This window comes from Oncorhynchus kisutch, linkage group LG19 (genome assembly GCF_002021735.2).
Source record: "Oncorhynchus kisutch isolate 150728-3 linkage group LG19, Okis_V2, whole genome shotgun sequence".
Classification (NCBI taxonomy): domain Eukaryota; kingdom Metazoa; phylum Chordata; class Actinopteri; order Salmoniformes; family Salmonidae; genus Oncorhynchus; species Oncorhynchus kisutch.
Window position 1 is genome coordinate 33121112 of NC_034192.2, and position 24036 is coordinate 33145147.

The 24036-nt window shown below is 40.4% G+C and overlaps 1 protein-coding gene across 6 annotated transcripts in view; it reads right to left on the reverse strand.

Moving 5' to 3' along the window:
• The window catches only part of LOC109864709 (nuclear factor NF-kappa-B p105 subunit), a 35395-nt gene extending 12983 nt beyond the window's left edge, over window positions 1-22412 (reverse strand). Inside the window, exons 1-6 of one of the 6 annotated variants that reach the window (XM_020452592.2) lie at window positions 22133-22412; window positions 21564-21604; window positions 15435-15507; window positions 9867-9907; window positions 9627-9725; window positions 981-1129 (exon numbers count right to left, since the gene is read on the reverse strand). In XM_020452592.2, coding sequence (XP_020308181.1) covers window positions 981-1129; window positions 9627-9725; window positions 9867-9907; window positions 15435-15507; window positions 21564-21599 — 398 coding nt within the window. In that variant the 5' untranslated portion in view covers window positions 21600-21604; window positions 22133-22412. Of the gene's footprint in view, window positions 1-980; window positions 1130-9626; window positions 9726-9866; window positions 9908-15434; window positions 15508-21563; window positions 21640-22132 lie in introns of all 6 variants that reach the window. The other 5 variants (XM_020452588.2, XM_020452589.2, XM_020452591.2 and 2 more) reach the window with 5 other exon arrangements.
• Between the last annotated feature and the right edge of the window lie 1624 nt (window positions 22413-24036).

Sequence of the window (24036 nt, forward strand, 5' to 3'; positions counted from 1 at the left end):
TAGGTGGAGTGCTGCAGAGATGGTTGTCCTTCTGGAAGGTTCCCATCTCTGCAGAGGAACTCTTGAACTCTGTCAGAGTGACCATTGGGTTCTTGGTCACCTCCCTGACCAAGGCCCTTCTCCCCTGATTGCTCAGTTTGGCCGGGCGGCCAGCTCGAGGGAGAGCCTTGGTGGTTCCAACTTTCTTCCATTTAAGAATGATGGACACCACTGTGTTCTTGGGGACCTTCAATGCTGCAGACATTTTTTGATACCCTTCCCCAGATCTGTGCCTCAACACAATCCTGTCTCGGAGCTCTATGGACAATTCCTTTGACCTCGTTGCTTGGTTTTTGCTCTGACATGCACTGTCAACTGTGGGACCTTATATAGACAAAAATATCAAATAACCTGTTTTAACTTTGTCATGATGGGTTATTGTGCATAAATTGATGATGAAATGTATTTAAAATGTTATCAATTTTAGAATAAGGCTGTAATGTAACGAAATGTGGAAAAAGTCAAGGGGTCTGAATACTTTGCTGAATGCACTGAAAATGTCCACACTCACCAATAATGACATTGGCTAGCTAAATTCAGCAGACAGTGGCGATTCAGGTCGGATTTTGGCATATTTTTTAATCTTTACAAACCGGAGAATTATGTGTGCTGCAGCAGCATCTAAGGGAGTGTGCATTTTGAAGAACAGGGTGTGCCAAGACAGCGTGTGTCGGGAGGAGGTGGAGACAGTTTGATATCTAGATGGATTAAGGTAGCAACACAATTGTTCATAATCATTAATTTACACTACTGCTATTGTGTCAAATATACCTACTATTGAAAATAAAGTTCATTAAAACTTTTTTTTTGTGATCTATTAAACTGTATTTTATTTATGGTCTTCATCCATAAATTGTTGGTTACATGTTTATACAATTACCTTACCAGCCCTAGTGTGTGTTCATGCGCAACGCTAACTAGAGAGAGCGGTGGAGACACACCTGATGCTGGAGTCTTTGGGCTGTTGGTCTGTGATGCAGATGCCTTTGTCACACTGCTTGCCCACCAAACTGTGGGCATGGAGGTGGGCATCTTTAGAGTTGGTCACCAGCTGTACCACCACACGTGCCAACCCCTGGTAGTTACAGATCTGCAAAGACAACACCAATGTCCTTTTTAGAGGGATACACTTTAGACAAGCTATTAGAACGATAGCCTAGTGTGCCAGACTGCTTACATAGTATGGTGGTGTTTAAAAAAAAATAATAATAATCTTGTCAAATCTAAAATGTGCTCTCGGGTTTATTGGCTCTTGGCCTGTGTAGCTAGTTCAGTCATACCTTGACTGAGTGACAGTTAGGAGCTAGAGTGTTACTGTCACTTTGTGCTTTGTTTCTCATGTGGTTATTCAGACACTTTCTCTAGGGGGAAAATTAGTCACTTATGCAACAACAACAACACACACACACACATCATTCGAAACAGTTAAAAATCCCAGTCCAAATGGTAAACAATTTCTGAGTGATGAATTAACCAAATGAGGTTAGTCACACACTTTCTCTAGGGGGGAAGTGTGTCACTCATACATCAAAAAACACACACATACAAATCACACATAAACACACAGCATTCAAAACAGTGGAATATGCCAGTAAAAATGGTAAACAATTTCTGAGTGATGCATCAACCAAATTAATACATTATTTTTAATTTTTTTACCTTTATTTTAGTAGGCAAGTCAAATTCTTATTTTCAATGACGGCCTAGGAACAGTGGGTTAACTGCCTGTTCAGGGGCAGAACGACAGATTTGTACCTTGTCAGCTCGGGGGTTTGAACTCGTTACTAGTCCAACGCTCTAACCACTAGGCTACCCTGGCGCCCCATGAAAGAAATGCTGAATGAAAACAGTTTTACACATGGCTCAGATTTTGACAAAGGGTTATATGCTGACCACACCGCCTGTGTTGTATGGGAGAGCGTTGCAAAATAAATGTACACATACATCTTATTCAATAATTTCATCCAAACGTTACCAGGCGCTAACATAGAACATGGTTCTATTTTAGACACTTGAGGCGCTGTCAATTCCCACCTCTCCCCACACACATACACGTGGGTGATTGACAGATGAACAAGGTCCACACTTCAGTAGGTTGCAGTAATGCACCTGAAAAAGTTGGTTGCCAACTGCCATAAAAAAATCCACAGAAGAAGACTGAACTAGGAGAGATTACTAGAAACGAACTAGGTTTCCCCTATGGATTAATTGTCGGAGTAGAGAACACACGATTTTGTGTGACTCAAAAATGGGTCAAAATTCTACAAAGATCCAGCAAAAAAAAAAATAAAAAAAAGGACATGTCTATATCTCAGGACAAATTAGCTGGCAACATCAAGCTAGCTAAATGTCCATGAATGTTTCATGTGTGTTTCAACCTTCTCCCAAATATAGTTGATTCAGAGTTTGTTTTGAGAACATTCCTGGTCATCCCTACTGCCTCTGATCTGGCGGACTCACTAAACACAAATGCTTCGTTTGTAAATGACGTCTGAGTGTTGGAGTGTGCCCCTGGCTATCCGTCAATAAAAACAATTAAAAAAAATAATACTTTCACTTTTCATACTTAAAAATATTTACAACCAAATACTTTTAGACTTTTACTCAAGTAATATTTCACTGGGTGACTTTCACTTTTACTTGAGTCCTTTTCTATTACTTTTACTCAAGTATGACAATTGAGTACTTTTTCCACCACTGCTAAAACAGTTAGGGTAAGGCAATTAAAAAGGTAACTATGCCTACCTATGCCTATCAATCCAGTGGCCATTTGATTTGAACACTCCATCACAAGTGTGCTACAGAAACACAGCTAGCCAAACAAAACCATCTGGCTGGTGCACATCTGAATTAAAAGGGTAACTTCACAAAAACAAATCAACATTTCTAATATTTTACCCAGACATAAAATAATTGTCCCTTATGTTGCTTAAGAATAGTTGTGCAGTTAAGAACTCCAATCATGTTTTTCTATATAAAAAGTGTGATTTTGATAGTGAAAACTGGGGGGGAAAAAAATCAGTCCTCCTCTAAAATAAATTATTTTTCAAAATTGGTGCGACCAAAACATGTTCTGGTGCCACCAACTAAAAATGTCAGTAGCACCAGTGCCACCAGTGGAAAACGTTAGTGTAGAACCCTGGGTTAGGGTAGGTTTCACAATCTCAGTCCTTCATGTAACCAGGGCTATTTTCAAACAATGGTAAAATGTCAAGTTCTTCCACAACTTCAGCTAAAGATCCCATCCTTCTAAAACCCTTCACAGGAAACCCCTCAGCTTATCAGTCACCCATTCTTCACAGAGAAGAGAATGCACATTTCTCTTCAGTGAACAGATATGAATTGCATGCAGATGAATGACTTTCTATGACACACACACCAACGTCTCAAAGTTCTGTTCGAACTAACAGGAAGCCAACATAGATCCAACAATAGTGTAAACATGCTTGATCTGTCAAAGGCTGATACCACTTATTTAATGCCGTCACAATGATGCATCACATACAGTACCAGTCAAAAGTTTGGACACACCTACTCATTACATTGTTTTTCTTTATTTTTACTATTTTCTACATTGTAGAAAAATAGTGAAGAAATCAAAACTATGAAATAACACATATGGAATCATATAGTAAACCATAAAATATTTAGATTTGTTTAACACTTTTCTGAGATTCTTCAAAGTAGCCACCCTTTGCCTTTGATACTCTTGGCATTCTCTTAACCAGCTTCACCTGGAATGCTTTTCCAACAGTCTTGAAGGAGTTTCCACATATGCTGAGCACTTGTCTGCTTTTCCTTCATGCTGTGGTACAACTCATCCCAAACCATCTCAATTTGGTTGAGGTGAGGTGATTGTGGAGGCCAGGTCATCGAATGTAGCACTCTATCACTCTCCTTCTTGGTCAAATAGCCCTTACACAGCCTGGAGGTATGTTTTGGGTAATTTTCCTGTTGAAAAACAAATGATAGTCCCACTAAGAGCAAACCAGATGGCACGGTGTATCGCTGCAGACGGCTGTGGTAGCCATGCTGGTTAAGTGTGCCTTGAATTGTAAATAAATCACTGACAGTGTCACCAGCAAAGCACTCCCACACCATCACACCTCCTCTTCCATGCTTCACGGTGGGAACCACACATGCAGAGATCATCCGTTCACCTACTCTGCGTCTCACAAAGGCAAACCAAAAATCGCAACTCATCAGACCAAATGACAGATTTTCACCGGTCTAATGTCCATTGCTTGTGTTTCTTGGCACAAGCAAGTCTCTTCTTATTATTGGTGTCCTTTAGTAGTGGTTTCTTTGCAGAAATTCGACCACGAAGGCCTGATTCACGCAGTCTCCTCTGAACAGTTGATGTTGAGATGTGTCTGTTACTTGAACTCTGAAGCATTTATTTGGGCTGCAATTTCTGAGTCTGGTAACTCTAATGAACTTGTCCTCTGCAGCAGAGGTAACTCTGGGTCTTCCTTTCCTGTGGCGGTCCTCATGAGAGCCAGTTTCATCATAGCACTTGATGGTTTTTGCGACTGCACTTGAAACTTTCAAAGTTATTTACATTTTCCAGATTGACTGACCTTCATGTCTTAAAGTAATGATGGACTGTCATTTCAATGCTTATTTTAGCTGTTCTTGCCATAATATGGACTTGGTATTTTACCAAATAGGGCTATCTTCTGTATACCACCCCTACCTTGTCACAACATAACTGATTGGCTCAAACACATTAAGGAAAGAAATTGCACAAATGAACTTTTAACAAGGCAAACCTGTTAATTGAAATGCATTCCAGGTGACTACCTCATGAAGCTGGTTGAGAGAATGCCAAGAGTGTGCAAAGCTGTCACTTTTTTGGTTACTACATGATTCCATATGTGTTATTTCATAGTTTTGAGGTCTTCAGTGTTATTCGACAACCGAAAATCGTACACATGTAAAAAAAAAAAAAAAAAAATGTAATGAGTAGGTGTCCAAACTTTTGACTGGTACTGTAAATGAATAACTCTGGGAGTGACGGATGCTTATGGATATCAACACATGTAATAGACACAAAACGTAAAAGTATGCCATCTAACCACTTTGAAATCTTACACAAAATAATTACTACACTGTAGACAAATGTCTTCACTTCACCTCTTTCTGGTTCTCCCAGCCAAAATTGGCCTACATACAAAACCAACCACGTTCCAAGAAATGGTACATATGCTGTTAGGTGCAGCAGTCAGAGGGTGAGACTGAAGAACACATTTTGAATTTGCCTACCTAGAAAAGTCTTTAGCCTGCCCTGGAGTTCAAATGTCTCTCGCCTCAACCCCCGTCTTTATCCACTGCATTTAAAAGAGAACTCATATCAATGTACTATGTAACTTTATGTACAGAAGCACAGCATAGACAGTGGGCTATATCTGCCTCTACAACCTATAGAACAGGTTTGAGAGACACCTCTATGTTTTACACTGAGGCAGTCAAGATTCTGAGACCGTGGAGGCCATCTGAAAACACAGTTTCCTGTTGGTGATGCCACTCGACAGTCCCTAGTAATTACCTCTATGACACAGGAGGAAATTCCCAACAGGCTTGAAACAAAGTAAATGGCAGGGAGAGGAGGGGGGGGGATGATTTGTATACACTCCCCTCCATATGTATTTGGACAGTGAAGCTAAAATTGTTAATGTGGCCTTATACTCTAGCATTTGGGATTTGAGATTTCATGAGGTAGGGATACAGAACGACACATTTTATTTGAGGGTATTGTTATACATATGTTTTACCATTTAGAAATTAAAGCACTTTATATACAGTGGCTTGCGAAAGTATTCACCCCCTTGGCATTTTTCCCCCTTGTTTTGTATAATTTAATTTACACAACATGCCTACCACTTTGAAGATGCAAAATATATATTTTTTATTGTGAAATAAACAAGAAATAAGACAAAAAACTAAACATGAGCGTGCATAACTATTCACCCCCCCAAAGTCATTACTTTTGCAGCAATTACAGCTGCAAGTCTCTTGGGGTAGGTCTCTATAAGCTTGGCACATCTAGCCACTGGGATTTTTGCCCATTCTTCAAGGCAAAACTACTCCAGCTCCTTCAAGTTGGATGGGTTCTGCTTGTTCTGATTAAAGAAGCTATAAAACTGGCCTTCTTTAGACTAGTTTAGTATCTGGAGCATCAGCATTTGTGGGTTTGATTACAAGTTTGCTAGAAACAAAGAACTCGTCAGTCTATTCTTGTTCTGAGAAATTACGGCTTTTCCATGCAAGAAATTGTCAAGAAACTGAAGACCTCGTACAATGCTGTGTACTACTCCCTTCACAGAACAGCGCAAAATGGCTCGAACCAGAATAGAAAGGAGTGAGAGGCCCCGATGCACAACCGAGCAAGAGGACAAGTACATTAGAATGTCTAGTTTGAGAAACAGACACTTCACAAGTCCTCAACTGGCAGCTTCATTAAATAGCACCTGGAAAACACCAGTCTCAATGTCAACAGTGAAGAACTCTGGGATGCTGGCCTTCTAGGCAGAGTTGCAAAGAAAAAGCCAAATCTCAGACTGGCCAATAAAAATAAAAGATTAAGATGGGCAAATGAACACAGACACTCTGCCTAGAAGGCCAGCATCCCGGAATCGCCTCTTCACTCTTGATGTTGAGACTGGTGTTTTGCGGGTATGATTTCATTTCAGTTTAATCCACCTGAAAAGACAGAACAAATAATACAACAAATAGTGGTTAAACTCAAATACACCAATTGATTAAAAAAAGTATTTTTCTATATAATTTATCATTTAAAAATAATGTATCATAAATAAGAACATAAATGGTTAAAGAAAATTGTTTCAGTTTAATTTAAGGACCAAAATTGACAGCTGTGCCATATAAGTTGCAAAATAGTTGGGAAGAGATTTTCGATGTACTGATTCCATGGCACGTGGTTTATGAATTGACACGCAAAAAACTACCCCGGATTCAAAACTTTTCAATTTAAATGATTATACAAAATTCTTGCAACCAATAGAATGTTATATATATGTGGGATACAATCTTCCCAGCTCTGCAGATTCGGCTTTGAGGAGGCAGAGTCATTAGATCATTTATTTTGATATGGTCCATAAGTAGCTAGTTTTTTGGTCACAGGTCCAGGAATGGCTGAAGAATTGCAACATTTACCTAGAACTAACGCTGCAGATAGCAACACTGGGTGATTTGAAAAGCCATAGTCAATCGATCAATAATATAATCATTATTTTAGCAAAATCAAAAATGTATCTTTAATTTACAATCTGTAGAAGCTATGAGAATAGAAAGGTTCAGTGCTGTTGTGAAGCATCACAGCATAGTTGGAAAATATATGGAAATAGAAATCCAAAATGGATGGTGATGGGAGGGGTTGAATGGAGCTGAAGGGTGGGACTAATAACAAGATAACAAATGTAAAACATACAGGGTCTGTAAAATGTATATAGGTTCAGAAATGTTGTGAAATAGCACAGTTACAAATAGAAATCAAACTGGATGGACATCAGAAAGAGAGAAAGGCCAGGACTAAAAAACAAACAAAATAACTCTTGTAAAATAGATTGTGTCTGTAAAATGTGTAAAATAAGTATAAACTGAAGGTAGAAGCCTAAATGTCTTTGTTTATTAGGTTTCTCCAATTGGGGGAAGGGTGGTAGGGTTTACGGGGAATAATAAAGGTATATTAAAAAAATAAAAAAAAACAAGTACAAAAACAATCCTGTGAACAGAACTTAGAGCTTACTGAAGAAATTAAGAGGACATTCCTCTTTCCCCTGACCATTGAATGACTATCCATTCTCATGTCTTGCTCCAATAAAATATCACTTAAAACCTTTTAGCAAAAAACCCTCAGGTGTAAAGGTTAAAATGTATTGAAACAAAAGCACACTCAAAAGATGAGAGGTTGGAGTAAGTGACTCATCACCAACAGACAATACCTACTCTTACTGCTTGAGGGAAATATTTGGAGGCATAACAAGAGGGGATTTCCCAGAGTACAGTCTGAACATAGTTCAAATTGCCTAAAGATACAAATAATGTATCTGTGTGTGTTTGTGTGGGGGAAAATTGTGTTATTTGTATGAACAGATTTCTGTCAGGATGGACATTTAAATGTTAGCTTGAAATGCAGGCGGAGCTTATTAAAAAGTTTTCATTCACACATGAAAAAAATGATTACACCTCAAACAGGTGAGACACAAAATTCCTAGGAATCTCATGGGGAATTCCTACTTCCGCTTGTTTAGTTGAAAAATCAAAAGAAGAAAGGCGAGAAGGACAGAAGGCAGGCCTCAAGGAGGGAAAGGAAAGAACAAAGGAAGGATGGAAAGACAGAATGAAGGACAGAAGGTGTGACTGAAGAATGGAAGGAAAAAAATAACATCGGGAAGGACACGTTGGTGGGACCATAGAGATACATAAAGGACTCATCTTTGTATCTATGCCATTATAGCATCTGTGACAGCATGGGCCATTGAGGCAATCTCTGTTTTGAAGTAGTCAATTTTCTTCTTCACAATTGGCTGATCCCTCCTTATGACCCAGTTGGACATGACTCCCACACAGGTCCCACCCAGTTAACTACATTAAAATGGTGGAAGCCCTCAATTAGAGGTCTTCACAGATCCACCTGTACCCGAATACCCGATCAAGAACTCAAAATAATGTCACAGGTCTGGGTCGGATCTGATATGTCTTGGGTATGTATAATTTAAAAATGACTTGTCCGGAAGGGCCCGTACAGATCCAAACACGACTGCTGCAGTAGAGAGAGAGACATTTGATCCTTTATGCTGCTGCTCTTGCTTTTCACGAGAGTGGAGTGTGTGGCTTGTTGTTTGACAATCTTAAGTCAACAAAGCGGCAATAGGCTACAGTCATAGAACCTCGCACCGTCTCTGGCAAAAGTTAGGAGATATCTAATCAATGGAAGATGGAATTAAAATGACAATTAAAAGTTAAAGAAGGAAGATAGGCCACAACGACCAAGAGCCAATGTGTAGGCTGCTACTTAATTTTCTGAATGGAGTTGTTATTATTAACTGTAGGATGAGAAAGCGCATGCAGCCTCAATTAGCCTACCTAGCTAGCTAACATTAGCTACCTTAAATAGCTTCTCCCGGTTTAATGCAGTCAAGACTGGTACTACGTAATCATATTGGATGATTAATAGCTGCATAGCTAGGTTATTAGTCTACTATAGCGCGCGTCAGCTTGGTTGGTTGCTGTCTCTTCCTACTCAACTTGTCACTCGCTCACACTTGCGCTTTATCAGCGGCGGTTAATAAGGTAGCTCAAAATTACTTTTCTCCTTCTTCCCTCACTCGGATCGGACCGGGTCTGCATCCGACCAGGTCTATACAGATGGGATCTAGCTGTCTTCGGGATCGCTCGAAACGGGTCTCTATATTTAAAAAAATATTTATGCATATTGGGTCTGAGTGGGAAAGACCCTGGTCCATTTCGAAACGGGTCCACCTCTACCCTCAATGGCGCTGCCCATGCTAATACAGCCTTTTGGTCACTAGAGGCCTCTATCTTTCTCTATGGGTGGGACTTACCTTGACCTGGGGATATGACTTCCTGTTCTTCTCGCTGGAGGCCCCTGGAAGCCCACCGTGAGAGGGTCCCTCACACCCATAACGGAACCTGAAGCCCCGCTGGAACAGACATGAATGATAGTCAAATAAACCATTTTTAATATCACTTTGAAATATGTTAACATTTTAATTTTGAGTGTACTTTGATTACATAGCCTATGCTGTAACTGAGAAAAGGAGCACACTGAAGACAAGGGTTACCTGTTTAGGCTGTTCAATGATTTCGAGGTAGGGTCCATCTGCTGTAATTAAGAACAAATAAACAAATAAACTAATGGTTTACATTAGTTTTACAGCAGGACTGGCTGACCCTCCTACTGTATTGGGTGTGAATGATTTTGCTCCAGCTCTGCTTTAACACACCCGATTCTACTAACTAATAAGCGGCCAATGAGGACATTGATTAGCGAAAGCAGGTGTTAGAGCAAGGCTGGAACAAAACCCTGAACAACCAGTAGCTCTCTAGGGCCATCCCTCTTCTTAACAAATATCTTTAATTGAGCTCAGGTGCTGTAGTAGAGGTTGTATTTTGAATCAGATAAACAAAACTAACAAAGTTATGACCCTTTAGGAATGGGGGCCTGGGCTCTGTAGTTCCATGTCAACAAACCAATGGTTGAGTCTTTTACCAAATATGACAAAACCGCTTGTGATAGTCGTCTCATCTTGCTCCTCAAACAATTGTTAGCTGAGCCAGCCTCTTCCTCTTCCTGCCTAAAGCAGCGCCCGCTGCCTAAGCCACATCCTCCCTCCGATGTAACTTCAATCAAACACCTTATCAGCCAAATTATACTCGGCTTCGGCTCTCTATAGAACAGACGACCTTCTTCAGGACATTGAAATTCAACATTTTCCTTCAGCTCTAAGAATGGAGCAGAGCCCTCACAGGATGGCTGTATCCATACCTGTAAGATTAATGAAGTAATGAGCATCAATATAAAAGATTGAGGGGTATGCCCATTCATTTAGACTGCTCTTGAATATGCCATTTGTGGGTAAAGAGATGGGTATCCCCCGAGAAAGTAGTAGTTTCCATTATTCCCATTCCCACAACCTAACCACTAGTCTCACTTAAACATTGGTTTTAAAACAGGCCACTTGAGGACAATGGAGAAGTGAAAGTTAGAGAAGGAGAAGTAGGCTTATGTCTACATTATAACTCTGCAACAATATCATGACATAAAACTGAGTTAAAAAAAACGACCTTTACATAAAAGAGGTGGCGAGGAAGAGCTTACTCTTGACAATAAAAGCGCTCTCCAATTTTAGCCTACCACTGGCATTCACAAAATTACATCTTTGGATAGACCCATTTAATCTCTATTTTGGAAACATGGACAGGGCATTCGGAAAGTATTCAGACACGTCACTTTTTCGACATTTTGTTACGTTACAGCCTTATTCTAAAATGTATTGAATAGTCCCCCCCATTCAATCTACACACAATACCCCATGAAGAAAAAGCAAAAACAGGTTTTTAGAAATGTTTGCAAATGTATAAATGTTTTTAAATAAAACTGAAATATCATATTTACATAATATTATGACCCTTTGTTATGAGACTTGAAATTAAGCTTAGGTGCATCCTGTTTCATTGATCATCCTTGAGATGTTTCTACAACTTGATTGGAGTCCACCTGTAGTAAATTAAATTGATTGGTCATGATTTGGAAAGGCACACACCTGTCTATATAAAGGTCCCACAGTTGACAGAACATGTCAAAGCAAAAACCAAGCCATGAGGTCAAAGGAATTGTCCTTAGAGCTCCGAGACAGGATTGTGGGTACCAAAACATTTCTGCAGCATTGAAGGTCCCCAAGAACACAGTGACCTCCATCATTCTTAAATGGCACAAGTTTGGAACCACCAAGACTCTTTCTAGAGCTGGCCGCCTGGCCAAACTGAACAATCGGAGGAGAAGGGCCTTGGTCAGGGAGGTGACCAAGAACCCGATGAGCACTCTGACAGAGCTCTAGAGTTCCTCTGTGGAGATGGGAGAACCTTCTAGAAGGACAACCATCTCTGCAGCACTCCACCAATCAGGCCTTTATGGCAGAGTGGTCAGATGGTAGCCTGCTGTGGGGATGTTTTTCAGCGGCAGGGACTGGAAGACTAGTCAGGATCGAGGGAAAGATGAATGGAGCAAAGTACAGAGAGAGCCTTGATGAAAACCTGCTCCAGAGAGCGAAAGTTCACCTTCCAACAGGACAACAACACTAAACACACAGCCAAGACAAAGCAGAAGTGCCTTCGGGACAAGTCTCTGAAGTTCCTTGAGTGGCCCAGCCAGAGCCCGGACTTGAACAAGATCAAACCTGTTTTTGCTTCGTCATTATGGGTTATTGTGTGTAGATTGACAATTATTTTTTATTAATTTTAGAATAAGGCTATAACGCAACAAAATGTGGAAAAAGTATAAGGGGTCTGAATAGTTTACAAATGCACTATATACACTAGAGGTCGACCGATTATGATTTTTCAACGCCGATACGGATTATTGGAGGACCAAAAAAAGCCGATACCGATTAAATCGGACGATTTTTATATATACAGTTGACGTCGGAAGTTTACATACATTTAGGTTGGAGTCATTAAATCTCGTTTTTCAACCACTCCACAAATTTCTTCTTAACAAACTAAAGTGTTGGCAAGTCGTTTAAGACATCTACTTTGTGCATGACACAAGTAATTTTTCTCAACAATTGTTTACAGACAGATGATTTCACTTATAATTCACTGTATCAGAATTCCAGCGGGTCAGAAGTTTACATACACTAAGTTGACTGTGCCTTTAAACAGCTTGGAAAATTCCATAAAATGTAATGGCTTTAGAAGCTTCTGATAGGCTAATTGACATCATTTGAGTCAATTGGAGGTGTACCTGTGGATGTATTTCAAGGTCTACCTTCAAAATCAGGGCCTCTTTGCCTAACATCATGGGAAAATCTAAAGAAATCTGCCAAGACCTCAGAAAAAAAATTCAAGACCTCCACAAGTCTGGTTCATCCTTGGGATGAAAACGCCTGAAGGTACCACGTTCATCTGTCAAACAATTGTACAGAAGTATAAACACCATGGGACCACGCAGCCGTCATACCGCTCAGGTATGTTCAGTTCTGTCTCCTAGAGATAAACGTACTTTGGTGCGGAAAGTGCAAATCAATACCAGAACAACAGCAAAGGACCATGTGAAGATGCTGGGGGAAACAGGTACAAAAGTATCTATATCCACAGTAAAACGAGTCCTATAATCAACATAACCTGAAAGGCAGCTCAGCAAGGAAGAAGCCACTGCTCCAAAACCACCATAAAAAAGACAGACTAAGGTTTGCAACTGCACATGGGGACAAAGATCGTACTTTTTGGAGAAATGTCCTCTGGTCTGATCAAACAAAAATATAACTGTTTGGCCATAATGACCATCGTTATGTTTGGAGGAAAAAGGTGGAGGCTTGCAAGTCGAAGAACACCATCCCAACCGTGAAGCATGGGGGTGGCAGCATCATATTGTGGGGGTGCTTTGAGGAAGGAGGGACTGGTGCACTTCACAAAATAGACTCAGTTACACCAGCTCTGTCAGGGGGAATGGGCCAAAATTCACCCAACTTATTGTGGGAAGCTTGTGGTAGGCTAACCCAAAACATTTGACCCAAGTTAAACAATTTAAAGGCAATGCTACCAAATACTAATTGAGTGTATGTAAACTTCTGACCCCCTGGGAATGTGATGAAAGAAATAAAAGCTGAAATAAATAATTCCCTCTACTATTATTCTGACATTTCACATTCTTCAAATAAAGTGGTGATCCTAACTGACCTAAGACAGGGAATTTTTACTAGGGTTAAATGTCAGTAATTGTGAAAAACTGAGTTTAAATGTATTTAGCTAAGGTGTATGTAAACTTCCAACTTCAACTGTATATATATTTGTAATAATGACAATTACAATTACAACAATACTGAATTAACACTTATTTTAACTTAATATAATTTGGTTTAAATAATGCAAAAACAGTGTTGGAGAAGAAAGTAAAAGTGCAATATGTGCCACGTAGAAAAAGCAAGTTCCTTGCTCAGAACATGAGAACATAAGAAAGCTGGTGGTTCCTTTTAACATATGTCTTCAATATTCCCAGTTAAGATGTTTTAGGTTGTAGTTATTATAGGAATTATAGGACTATTTCCCTCTATACCAATTGTATTTCATATACCTTTGACTATTGGATGTTCTTATAGGCACTATAGTATTGCCAGCTTAATCTCGGGAGTTGATAGGCTTGAATTCATAAACAGCGCAAAGCTTGAAGCACAACGAAGGGCTGCTGGCAAACTCAAGAAAATGCTGTTTGAATGAATGCTTACGAGCCTGCTGCTGCCTACCATCGCTCAGTCAGACTGCTCTATCAAATATCAAATCATAGACTTTATTATAATAAACACACAGAAATACGAGCCTTAGGTCATTAATATGGTCAAATCCGGAAACTATCATTTCGAAAACAAAACGTTTATTCTTTCAGTAAAATACAGAACCGTTCCATATTTTATCTAATGGGTGCCATCCCACAACCTTCAATGTAATGTCATAATTATGTAAAATTCTGGAAAATTAATTACGGTCTTTGTTAGAAAGAAATGGTCTTCACACAGTCTGCAACGAGCCAGGCGGCCCAAACTGCTGCATATAACCTGACTCTGCTTGCACAGAACGCAAGAGAAGTGACACAATTTCCCTAGTTAACCTCTCTGAACCACCCATCCCGGATCCGGTATAATTGTCATTAGTAACGCTGAATAGCATAGCGCAACAGTCAAATAATATTACTAGAAAATATTCATATTCATGAAATCACAAGTGCAATATTGCAAAACACAGCTTAGCCTTTTGTCGTTGTTAACCTGTCGTCTCAGATTTTGAAATTATGCTTTACAGCAAAAGCAATACAAGCGTTTATGTAAGTTTATCGATCGCTCGACAAAACAATAAGTACACTTAGCATCAGGTAACTTGGTCACGAAAATCAGAAAAGCAATCAAATTAATCGTTTACCTTTGAAAACATCCGAAGATCATCACTCACGAGACTCCCAGATAGACAACAAACGTTCCTTTTGTTCCATAAAGATATTTTTTATATCCAAATACCTCCGTTAGTTTGGTGCGTTATTCCCAGCGGTCACGACAACGCAGACAAAAATTCAAAATTATATCCATAATGTCCACAGAAAAATGTCAATTTTTTTTATAATCATTCCTCGGGGTGTTTTTCAAATATCTATTCGATAATATATCAACTGGGACAGTTGGCTTTTCACTAGGACCGGGAGTAACAATGGCCACCTTTCCCTTTTGTGCACAACTCACTCTGAGAGCCCCCACCTATCCACTTACGCAATGTGGTCGTTCACACTCATTCTTCAAAATAAAAGCCTCAAACTATGTCTAAAGGCTGTTGACACCTTAGGGAAGCCATAGGAAAAGGAATCTGGTTGTAAATCCTTTTAAATGGTGCAATAGAAATGCATAACAACAGAGAGGTTTCAAAAACTGTGGCACTTCCTGATTGGATTTTCCTCAGGTTTTAGCCTGGAATATCAGTTCTGTTTAACTCACAGACAAAATGTTGACAGTTTTGGAAACTTTAGATTGTTTTCTACCCTAATCTGTCAATTATATACATATTCTAGCATCTGGTCCTGAGAAATAGGCCGTTTACTTTGGTCAGATAAAAAGATTATGCTCTGCCATGAAGTCATGACTTCTTCTTACCTGTCCGGAGTGAGTTGGTGAGTGACATGGGAGTAAAATTCAGAGGATCCCATATTGGCTCTATGTCATAGTACTACAAGAAAAGAAAACAAGAGATGACAAGGTTATTGAAATCTCATTTCACTGACAAAAGTAGGGGTACGACTATGAAAGAGACACAGGCAAACCTGTCAGTTCAAAATTGTGCCTTCAGAAAGAATTCACACTCCAACTTTTTGAAAATGTTGCTGTGTTACAGCCTGAATTTAAAATGTATTACATTTAGATTGTGTCACTGATCTACACACAATACCCCATAATGTCAAAGTGAAATTATGTTTTTAGAAATGTTTACAAATTCATTAAAAATGAAATGCTGAAATGTCTTGAGTCAATAAGTATTCAACCCTTTTGTTATGGCAATCCTAAAGAAGTTCAGGAGTAAAATTTTGCTTAACAAGTCGCATGGGCTCACTGTGTGCAATAATTATGTTTACCATGATTTCTAAAATGACTACCCCATCTCTGTACCCCACACATACAATTCTCTGTAAGGTCCCCAAGTTAGGTCTCTCTTGTTGTGATGTGTGCTTTTTCCTATATATAATTATTTTTTTATAGCCCGTGTCCCCGCAGGAGGCCTTTTGATAGGCCGAATTTGTTCTTAACTGACTTGCTTAGTTAAATAAAGGTTCAATAAAACATGTATAAATTTCAAATACAGATTCAACCACAAAGAGTAATTGAACACTGGTCACTTTAATACTGTTTAACCCACTTCATCTGTATATACTGCTTACACACCTTTTCTAATCATATACTGTGCATAATGTCTACACACAACATCATATAAACTCAGCAAAAAAGAGAAACATCCTCTCTCTGTCAACTGCGTTTATTTTCAGCAAACTTAACATGTGTAAATATTTGTATGAACATAACACGATTCAACAACTGAGACAAACTGAACAAGTTCCACAGACATGTGACTAACAGAAATGGAATAATGTGCCACTGAACAAAGGCGGGAGGGGGGGGGGGTCTAAATCAAAAGTAACAGTCAGTATCTGGTGTGGCCACCAGCTGCATTAAGTACTGCAGTGCAGCTCCTCCTCATGGACTGCACCAGATTTGCCGGTTCTTGCTGTGAGATGTTACCCCACTCTTCCACCAGGGCACCTGCAAGTTCCCAGACATTTCTGCGGGGAATGGCCCTAGCCCTCACCCTCCGATACAACAGGTCCCAGACGTGCTCAATGGGATTGAGATCTGGGCTCTTCGCTGGCCATGGTAGAACACTGACATTCCTGTCTTGCAGGAAATCACGCACAGAAGGAGCAGTATGGCTGGTGGCATTGTCATGGTGGAGGGTCATGTCAGGATGAGCCTGCAGGAAGGGTACCACATGAGGGAGGATGTCTTCCCCCACACAGTGTTGAGATTGCCTGCAATGACAACAAGCTCAGGTCGATGATGCTGTGACACACCGCTCCAGACAATGACGGACCCTCCACCTCCAAATCGATCACGCTCCAGAGTACAGACCACGGTGTAACGCTCATTCCTTCAACGATAAACGCGAATCCGACCATCACCCCTGGTGAGACAAAACCGTGACTTGTTAGTGAAGAGCACTTTTTGCCAGTCCTGTCTGGTCCAGCGACGGTGGGTTTGTGCCCATAGGCGACGTTGTTGCTGGTGATGTCTGGTGAGGATCTGCCTTACAACAGGCCTACAAGTCCTCAGTTCAGCCTCTCTCAGACTATTGTGGACAGTCTGAGCACTGATGGAGGGATTGTGTGTTCCTGTGCTGTTGCCATCCTATACCTGTCCCACAGGTGAGATGTTCGGATGTACCGATCCTGTGCACGTGTTATTACACGTGGTCTGCCACTGCGAGGACGATCAGCTGTCCATCCTGTCTCCCTGTAGCGCTGTCTTAGGCGTCTCACAGTACGAACATTGCAATTTATTGCACTGGCCACATCTGCAGTCATGCCTCCTTGCAGCATGCCTAAGGCACGTTCATGCAGATGAGCAGGGACTCTGGGTATCTTTCTTTTGGTGTTTTTCTGTAGAAAGGACTCTTTAGTGTCCTAAGTTTTCATAACTGTGACCTTAATTGCCTACCGTCTGTAAGCTGTTAGTGTCTTAACGACCGTTCCACAGGTGCATGTTCATGAATTGTTTATGGTTCACTGAACAAGCATGGGAAACCGTGTTTAAACCCTTTACAATGAATATCTGTGAAGTTATTTGGATTTTTACACTTGAAAGACAGGGTCCTGAAAAAGGGCCGTTTCTTTTTTTGCTGAGTTCACATATTGTTACAGGTTTTGGTTTTTCCATTTATGTTTTGAGTTTGGACTTTAGCGAGTATAGCTCATTAGCGCATAAGGCGCACCGATTGGAGTCACCTCATTAGTCAGTATGTGTTACACCAGTGTTGGTTGCCATCTCGTTAGTGGGGAGGTGTTTTACCTGTGCTGGCCCAGGTGCTATTTAAGAGTGGCTGACCCAGTGCTCTTGAGATATGTGGAGGGTTAAACACCTTTAGTTGGCTAGACAAACAATCCTTTATCTGATTTCCCTGATTTTGTTTAGCGCCACCTTTTCCGTTTGCTTACTGTCTAAGTGTGGTGTGGGTTTCAACTTTTGTTTACCTCTTGTTGGGAAAATGTAGTGGGTGTCTTTTAGGTTCCAGTTGTTGTTGCTAGTCAAATTTCAGTGGGACACCCCCATGAGTATCTCAGAACCCCTCTTAAAACCCCAGCGGTTTCGTTTTGGTTGTCGGTCTGTTAGTTCCCCCTTCTGTTTGAGCGACATTATTGGTTTTCATGCTGGGGAACGTAACACTACATATTTATATGTAATGGCTGCACTGTCAGAGCTAGAAACATAAGAATTTCACAGCAACTGCGGTAACATCTGCAAATTATGTGTACACGATCAAAAACGTTTGATTGAGCTTTTCCTATTGTTTGCAAAGAAGGTCACCACCTATTGGTAGATGGGTACACCGAGTCACTACAAAGATAAAGGGTGCCCTTCCTAAATCAGTTGCCGGAGAGGAAGGAAACTGCTCAGAGATTTCAGCAGGCCAATGGTGACTTTAAAACCGTTACAGAGTTTAATGGCTGTGATAGCAGACAACTGAAGATGGAACAACATTGTAATTTATGTTAGTATTATGGGTAAATACAGAGTGAAAAGAAGGAAGCCTCTACAGAATACAAATATTCCAAAACATGCATCCTGTTTGCAACAAGGCTCTAAACTTTAGTAATACTACAAAAAAAGTGGCAAAGCAATTAACTTTTTGTCCTGAATACAAAGCGTTATGTTTAGGGCAAATCCAACAACACATCACTGAGTAACTCTTCATATTTTCAAGAATGGTGGTGGCTGCATCATGTTATGGGTACGCTTGTCATCAGCAGTATGGAGCTAAGCACAGGCAAAATCCAAGAGGAAAACCTGGTTAAGTCTGGTTTCCAACAGACAGAGACAAATTCACCTTTCAGCGGGACAATAACCTAAAACAAGGCCAAATATACAATGGAGTTGTTTAACAAGACAACATTGAATGTTCCTGAGTGACCTAGTTACAGTTGTGACTTAAAATCAGTTTGGAAATTGGACGTTGGACTAGTAACCGAAAGGTTGCAAGTTCAAACCCCCGAGCTGACAAGGTACAAATCTGTTGTTCTGCCCCTGAACAGGCAGTTAACCCACTGTTCCTAGGCCGTCATTGAAAATAAGAATTTGTTCTTAACTGACTTGCCTGGTTAAATAAATGTAAAATAAATAAAAAAATATTGCAAGACTTGAAAAAGGTTGTCTAACAATGACCAACAATTTGACAGAGCTTGAGATTTCTTTTAAAAGAGTAATGAGCAAATACTGTACAATCCAGGTTTGCAAAGATTTTAGAGACCCAGAAATATTCACTACTGTATTTGCTGACAAAGGTGATTCTAACATGTATTGACTCAGTGGGTTGAATACAGTGCATTTGCAAAGTATTCAGACCCCTACCCTTTTTCCATGTTGTTACGTTATAGCCTTATTCTAAAATGGATTAAATAAAAGTCTACATGCAACACCCCAACTTGACAAACCGAAAAAAGGTTTGTAGAAAATTTGCAAATGTATAAAAAAAACTAAAACAGAAATAGTTATTTGCATAAGTATTCAGACCCTTTATGTCTCGAAGTTGAGCTTAGGTGCATCCTGTTTCCATTGATCATCCTTGAGATGTTTCTATAACTGGTGGTAAATTCGATTGATTGGACATGATTTGGAAAGGCACACACGTGTCTATGTAAGGTCCCACAGTTGATAATACATGTCAGAGCAAAAACCAAGCCATGAGGTCAAAGGAATTGTCCGTAGAGCTCAGAGACAGGATTGTGTCGAGGCACAGATCTGGGGAAGGGTACCAAAACATTTCTGCAGCATTGAAGGTCCCCAAGAACACAGTGGCCTCCATCATTCTTAAATGGAAGAAGTTTAGAACCGCCAAATCTCTTGCTAGACCTGGCCGCCCGGCCAAACCGAGTAATCGGGAGAGGTGACTAAGGACCCGATAGTCACTCTGACAAAGCTCCAGAGATGGTTGTTCTTCTGGAAGTTTCTCCCATCTCTGCAGCACTCCACCAATCAGGCTTAACTCTTTGGCCTTTCCTCTCATGTCTGGAGGAAACCTGGCATCATCCCTACGGTGAAGCATGGTGGTAAGAGCATCATGCTGTGTGGATGTTTTTCAGCAGCAGGGACTGGGAAACATTTTCGAAGCAAAGTACAGAGAGATCTTTGCTAAAAACCTGATCTAGAGCGCCCAGGACCTCTGACTGGGGCGAAGGATCACCTTCCAACAGGACAACAACCCTAAGCACACAGCCAAAACAACGAAGGTGTGGCTTCGGGACAAGTCTCTGAATGTCCTTTAGTGGCCCAGCCAGAGCCCAGACTTGAACCCGATCGACCATCTCTGGAGACCTGAAAATAGCTGTGCAGCGACGCTCCCCATCCAACCTGACAGAGCTTGAGAGGATCTGCAGAGAAGAATGGGAGAAACTCCAAATACAGGTGTGTCAAGCCTGTAGCGTCATACCCAAGACTTGAGGTTATAATCGCTGCCAAAGTTTCTTCAAAGTACTGAGTAAAGGGTCTGAATACTTATGTAAATGTGATAGTTTATTTGTATACATTTGCACACATTTCTAAAAAGCTGTTTTTGCTTTGTCTTATGGGGTAGTGTCAATTGATGAGGGGGGAAAAAAACAATTTAATCAATTTAAGAATAGGGCTGTATATAATCAAGATACACTCAGTTTCCCGTTTATTATGTACACCACCCCGTTCAAGAAAAAGCGGCCCCATTTGGCATGCAACCACCAACACTGGAGAATTGAGGAGTGGAAAATGGCCTGATCCGACAAATCCCGATTCCTGTTGCGTCATGCTGATGGCGATATCAGGATTTGGCGTAAGTAGCCACTTCTTCTTGTTTTTAGCTGACAGGTGTGGTTGTCTGCTGCAATAGCCCATCCGTGACAAGGACTGACGAGTTGTGCCTTCTGAGATGCTGTTCTGCACACCACTGTTGTACTGGACCGTTGTTTGCCTGTTTGTGGTGGCCCCATCCTGCATGGTGTTTGCTGGTGGTGGTGGTGTAATGGTTTGGGGAATGTTTTCCTGGCACACGTTTGGTCTCTTGATACCAATTGAGCAAAGTTTGAATACCACACGTTGTAGAATCCATGCCCCAGGGAATTAAGACTGTTCTGGAGGCAAAGGGGGACCAACCCAAGGCTAGATGGGTGTATTTTTATTCTTTTCCATTAATAAAAATAAAAATGTATTCCACTTTGACAGAGTATTTTGTGAGGATAGTTGACCATTTTAAAAAATGAAATCAATTTTAATCCCACTTTGTAACAACAACATTTTGAAAAAAGTCTGAAGGCACTGTACATCTTTCACCAATGTTAACCTCTACTTTTATAATTATATTGTTCTGAAGAGTTTTTTTTTTAATCTATAGATTTCTGCTTCAAACTTTGTGACAAACGATATAGCCTACAATATATAACAAATACAGAGATCCAGTGTAGACATAGTATGGACATGAAACACCAAGCCTACCTGTGGGTGAGGGAGGTAAGCCTCCTCTTCTGCCATGGCGTCTGAGAGAAGACAAATACCTTGAGAAAAGTCATGACTTATAAAATAGAATTGTAGTTTAGTGTACATATGCTTTATTACATAGCTAAATGTTTTACCGGAATTAAAGATTTTAGTGATTTTCTGCATCTCATCCAATCTCAAATGTGCCCTGAGTAGACACCTCTCGTGACATTTGGATTTGCTACTGGCATGCTGTGTATAAATCCACTTATCTAACAAGCTAACCAGCTAGCTAACTAAAACACAAGTGTCAATATAAATTAGCTAAAACAGCACACTCTCGTAAGTCAATTTTTCAAGACACCAAAACAAAGACAAATCCAACCGTCCGTTTGCTCTGGTCTAACTAAGTTAGTTAGCTAACTACTCAACTTCATTTTTTAGTGGCTAGCATGCAAAATAGCTAGCTAATTTGACAATGAGGAAGTGGACTTGGCTAGCTAGAAAAGTTATAACAATAAACTTAAATTGGTTACTTTTTATAATTACTAATATCATTACATTTAAATATTGTAGCCAAAGCTTACCTAGGTCACATGCGCGATTCCTACATCCACATCAGATGAGTCGAGTTTTGCACATTATTGCGCCCTGCTTAGGTAAACTGATTTGACCGAATCTAACAGTATCCTATCGTCAAACGTTCATATTATACAACACTTCTATGTTAATAATTTTGCTTCAGTTAACGAGGATGAAATATGACAGTGCTAGCTAGCAACATCGACTTGTACAGTTGTTCAGAAACTTCACTTCCCCACTGGAAATTCCCAGTGACGTAGGCTTGTGAAGGTCTTTGCAGCACCTGCCCCCAGGTGGCCAAAGCTGGGATGTTTCCTCACAACTAGGCCTCCTAAGGCAACAAAAACCCAGGCAAAGATGATCAATTATATTGACAAGATAACCGAGTGGCCGCTCTAACAATGAAAATACATCTACTCAATGACTGAGGCGAGATAAGGTGCGACCATTCTAGCCAATGAGAGGGTAAAAGAACGACCCTCTCCCATGGCCGAGCCACATATCGACCAATGAGATGGATATTTCACCGGATACGAAGCACCCGCTTAGTGTTTCCACTAACTATATGGTAGTGAGAAGAAGCCCATTGGCCGGCAGTGGGAAAATATGTAAAGAGATGGATTTTAGCCAACATTCTGCAAACGTTCTCATCAATTTAACATTTTATCTTAATGCAGTTCTGTTCGCAAAATTAACATCGGTTATGAACAGAGTGGACTAAGTTTGTTGGACTTTACCCATTACAAAAGTAAAACAATTAATATAAAAAATACATATCGTTGTTTAGAAGGACTGCAAAGACGAATTGAATTATTGCACACGCGCACTTCACATAGGAGGCGTTCCCTAACGGAAAATGTGCAGATGTCTGCTAGAACGCGCCAATAGGATCTCGCGCTTGGCTTTGCCCACCTCCTAGCTTGTTCTGCCCACTATGACTCATTTGTTCACATTGGAAACGAGAGGCATTGGTCTATCTTGGTTTAGTTATAAAGGTCTTTGTTAAAGCCCGCCGCCAACAACCTGCCGCAATTTAAGCTTTTCACAAGGTGACACGCCATTTTAACTCCTCCACATTTATTGGATTGGTTTAACAGTACAGAATATAACCTGCCTCAAAAGTTTGTTTTACTTCTCATCAAGACCAGTGTGTAGTAGTGGGTCGTTCGCGAACGATCGGCTCTTTTTGGTGAACCGAATTGCATCGGTGGATGAGCCGTTTATTTGGCTCCCGGATTTGTATACCTCTATTACTGCAAGAACGTTTGTTTGCAGATAAGTTACACAATAAATGATCTAAAAAAGGGTGAATCCTCACTGCAGAAACAATAAATGGTGGGGAGACCACGTCAAACTTGACCCCCCAAAAACATCTGGGTCAGATGGTTTAGACCCTTTTTTCTTAAGGTTGCTGCCCATATCGTCGCCAAGCCTGTCTCTACCCTCTAGGAGGTTCCCATTGCTTGGAAGGCTGCCATGGTTAGTCCTTTATTGAAAGGGGGAGATCAAGCTGATCCTAACTGTTATAGGCCTATTTTGCCCTGTTTATCAAAAGTTTTGGAAAAACTTGTCAATAATCAACTGACTGGCTTTCTTGATGTCTATAGTATATTCTCTAGAGGTTGTTGGCAGAGAGATTTGGAACTCTTATTGGTCTATTAACTTATACCGCTTGGGGATGTCACCAGGCAAGCCACAACTTCACCCATGCAAAACCTCCTGATTAAAAGGTCCTGTGTAAATTGTATTTTCAATCATCAACTATCAGGAAATAACACAAAAAAAACAGAATTTTGACAGCACTGGGCCATTAAATGTTTTGTACCAAATGATACTTTACTTAATGAAATGTAAAATACCTTGTGATTTCAGTACCGTAAAAATGTGCTACCAGTTTTTGCCTTGTATT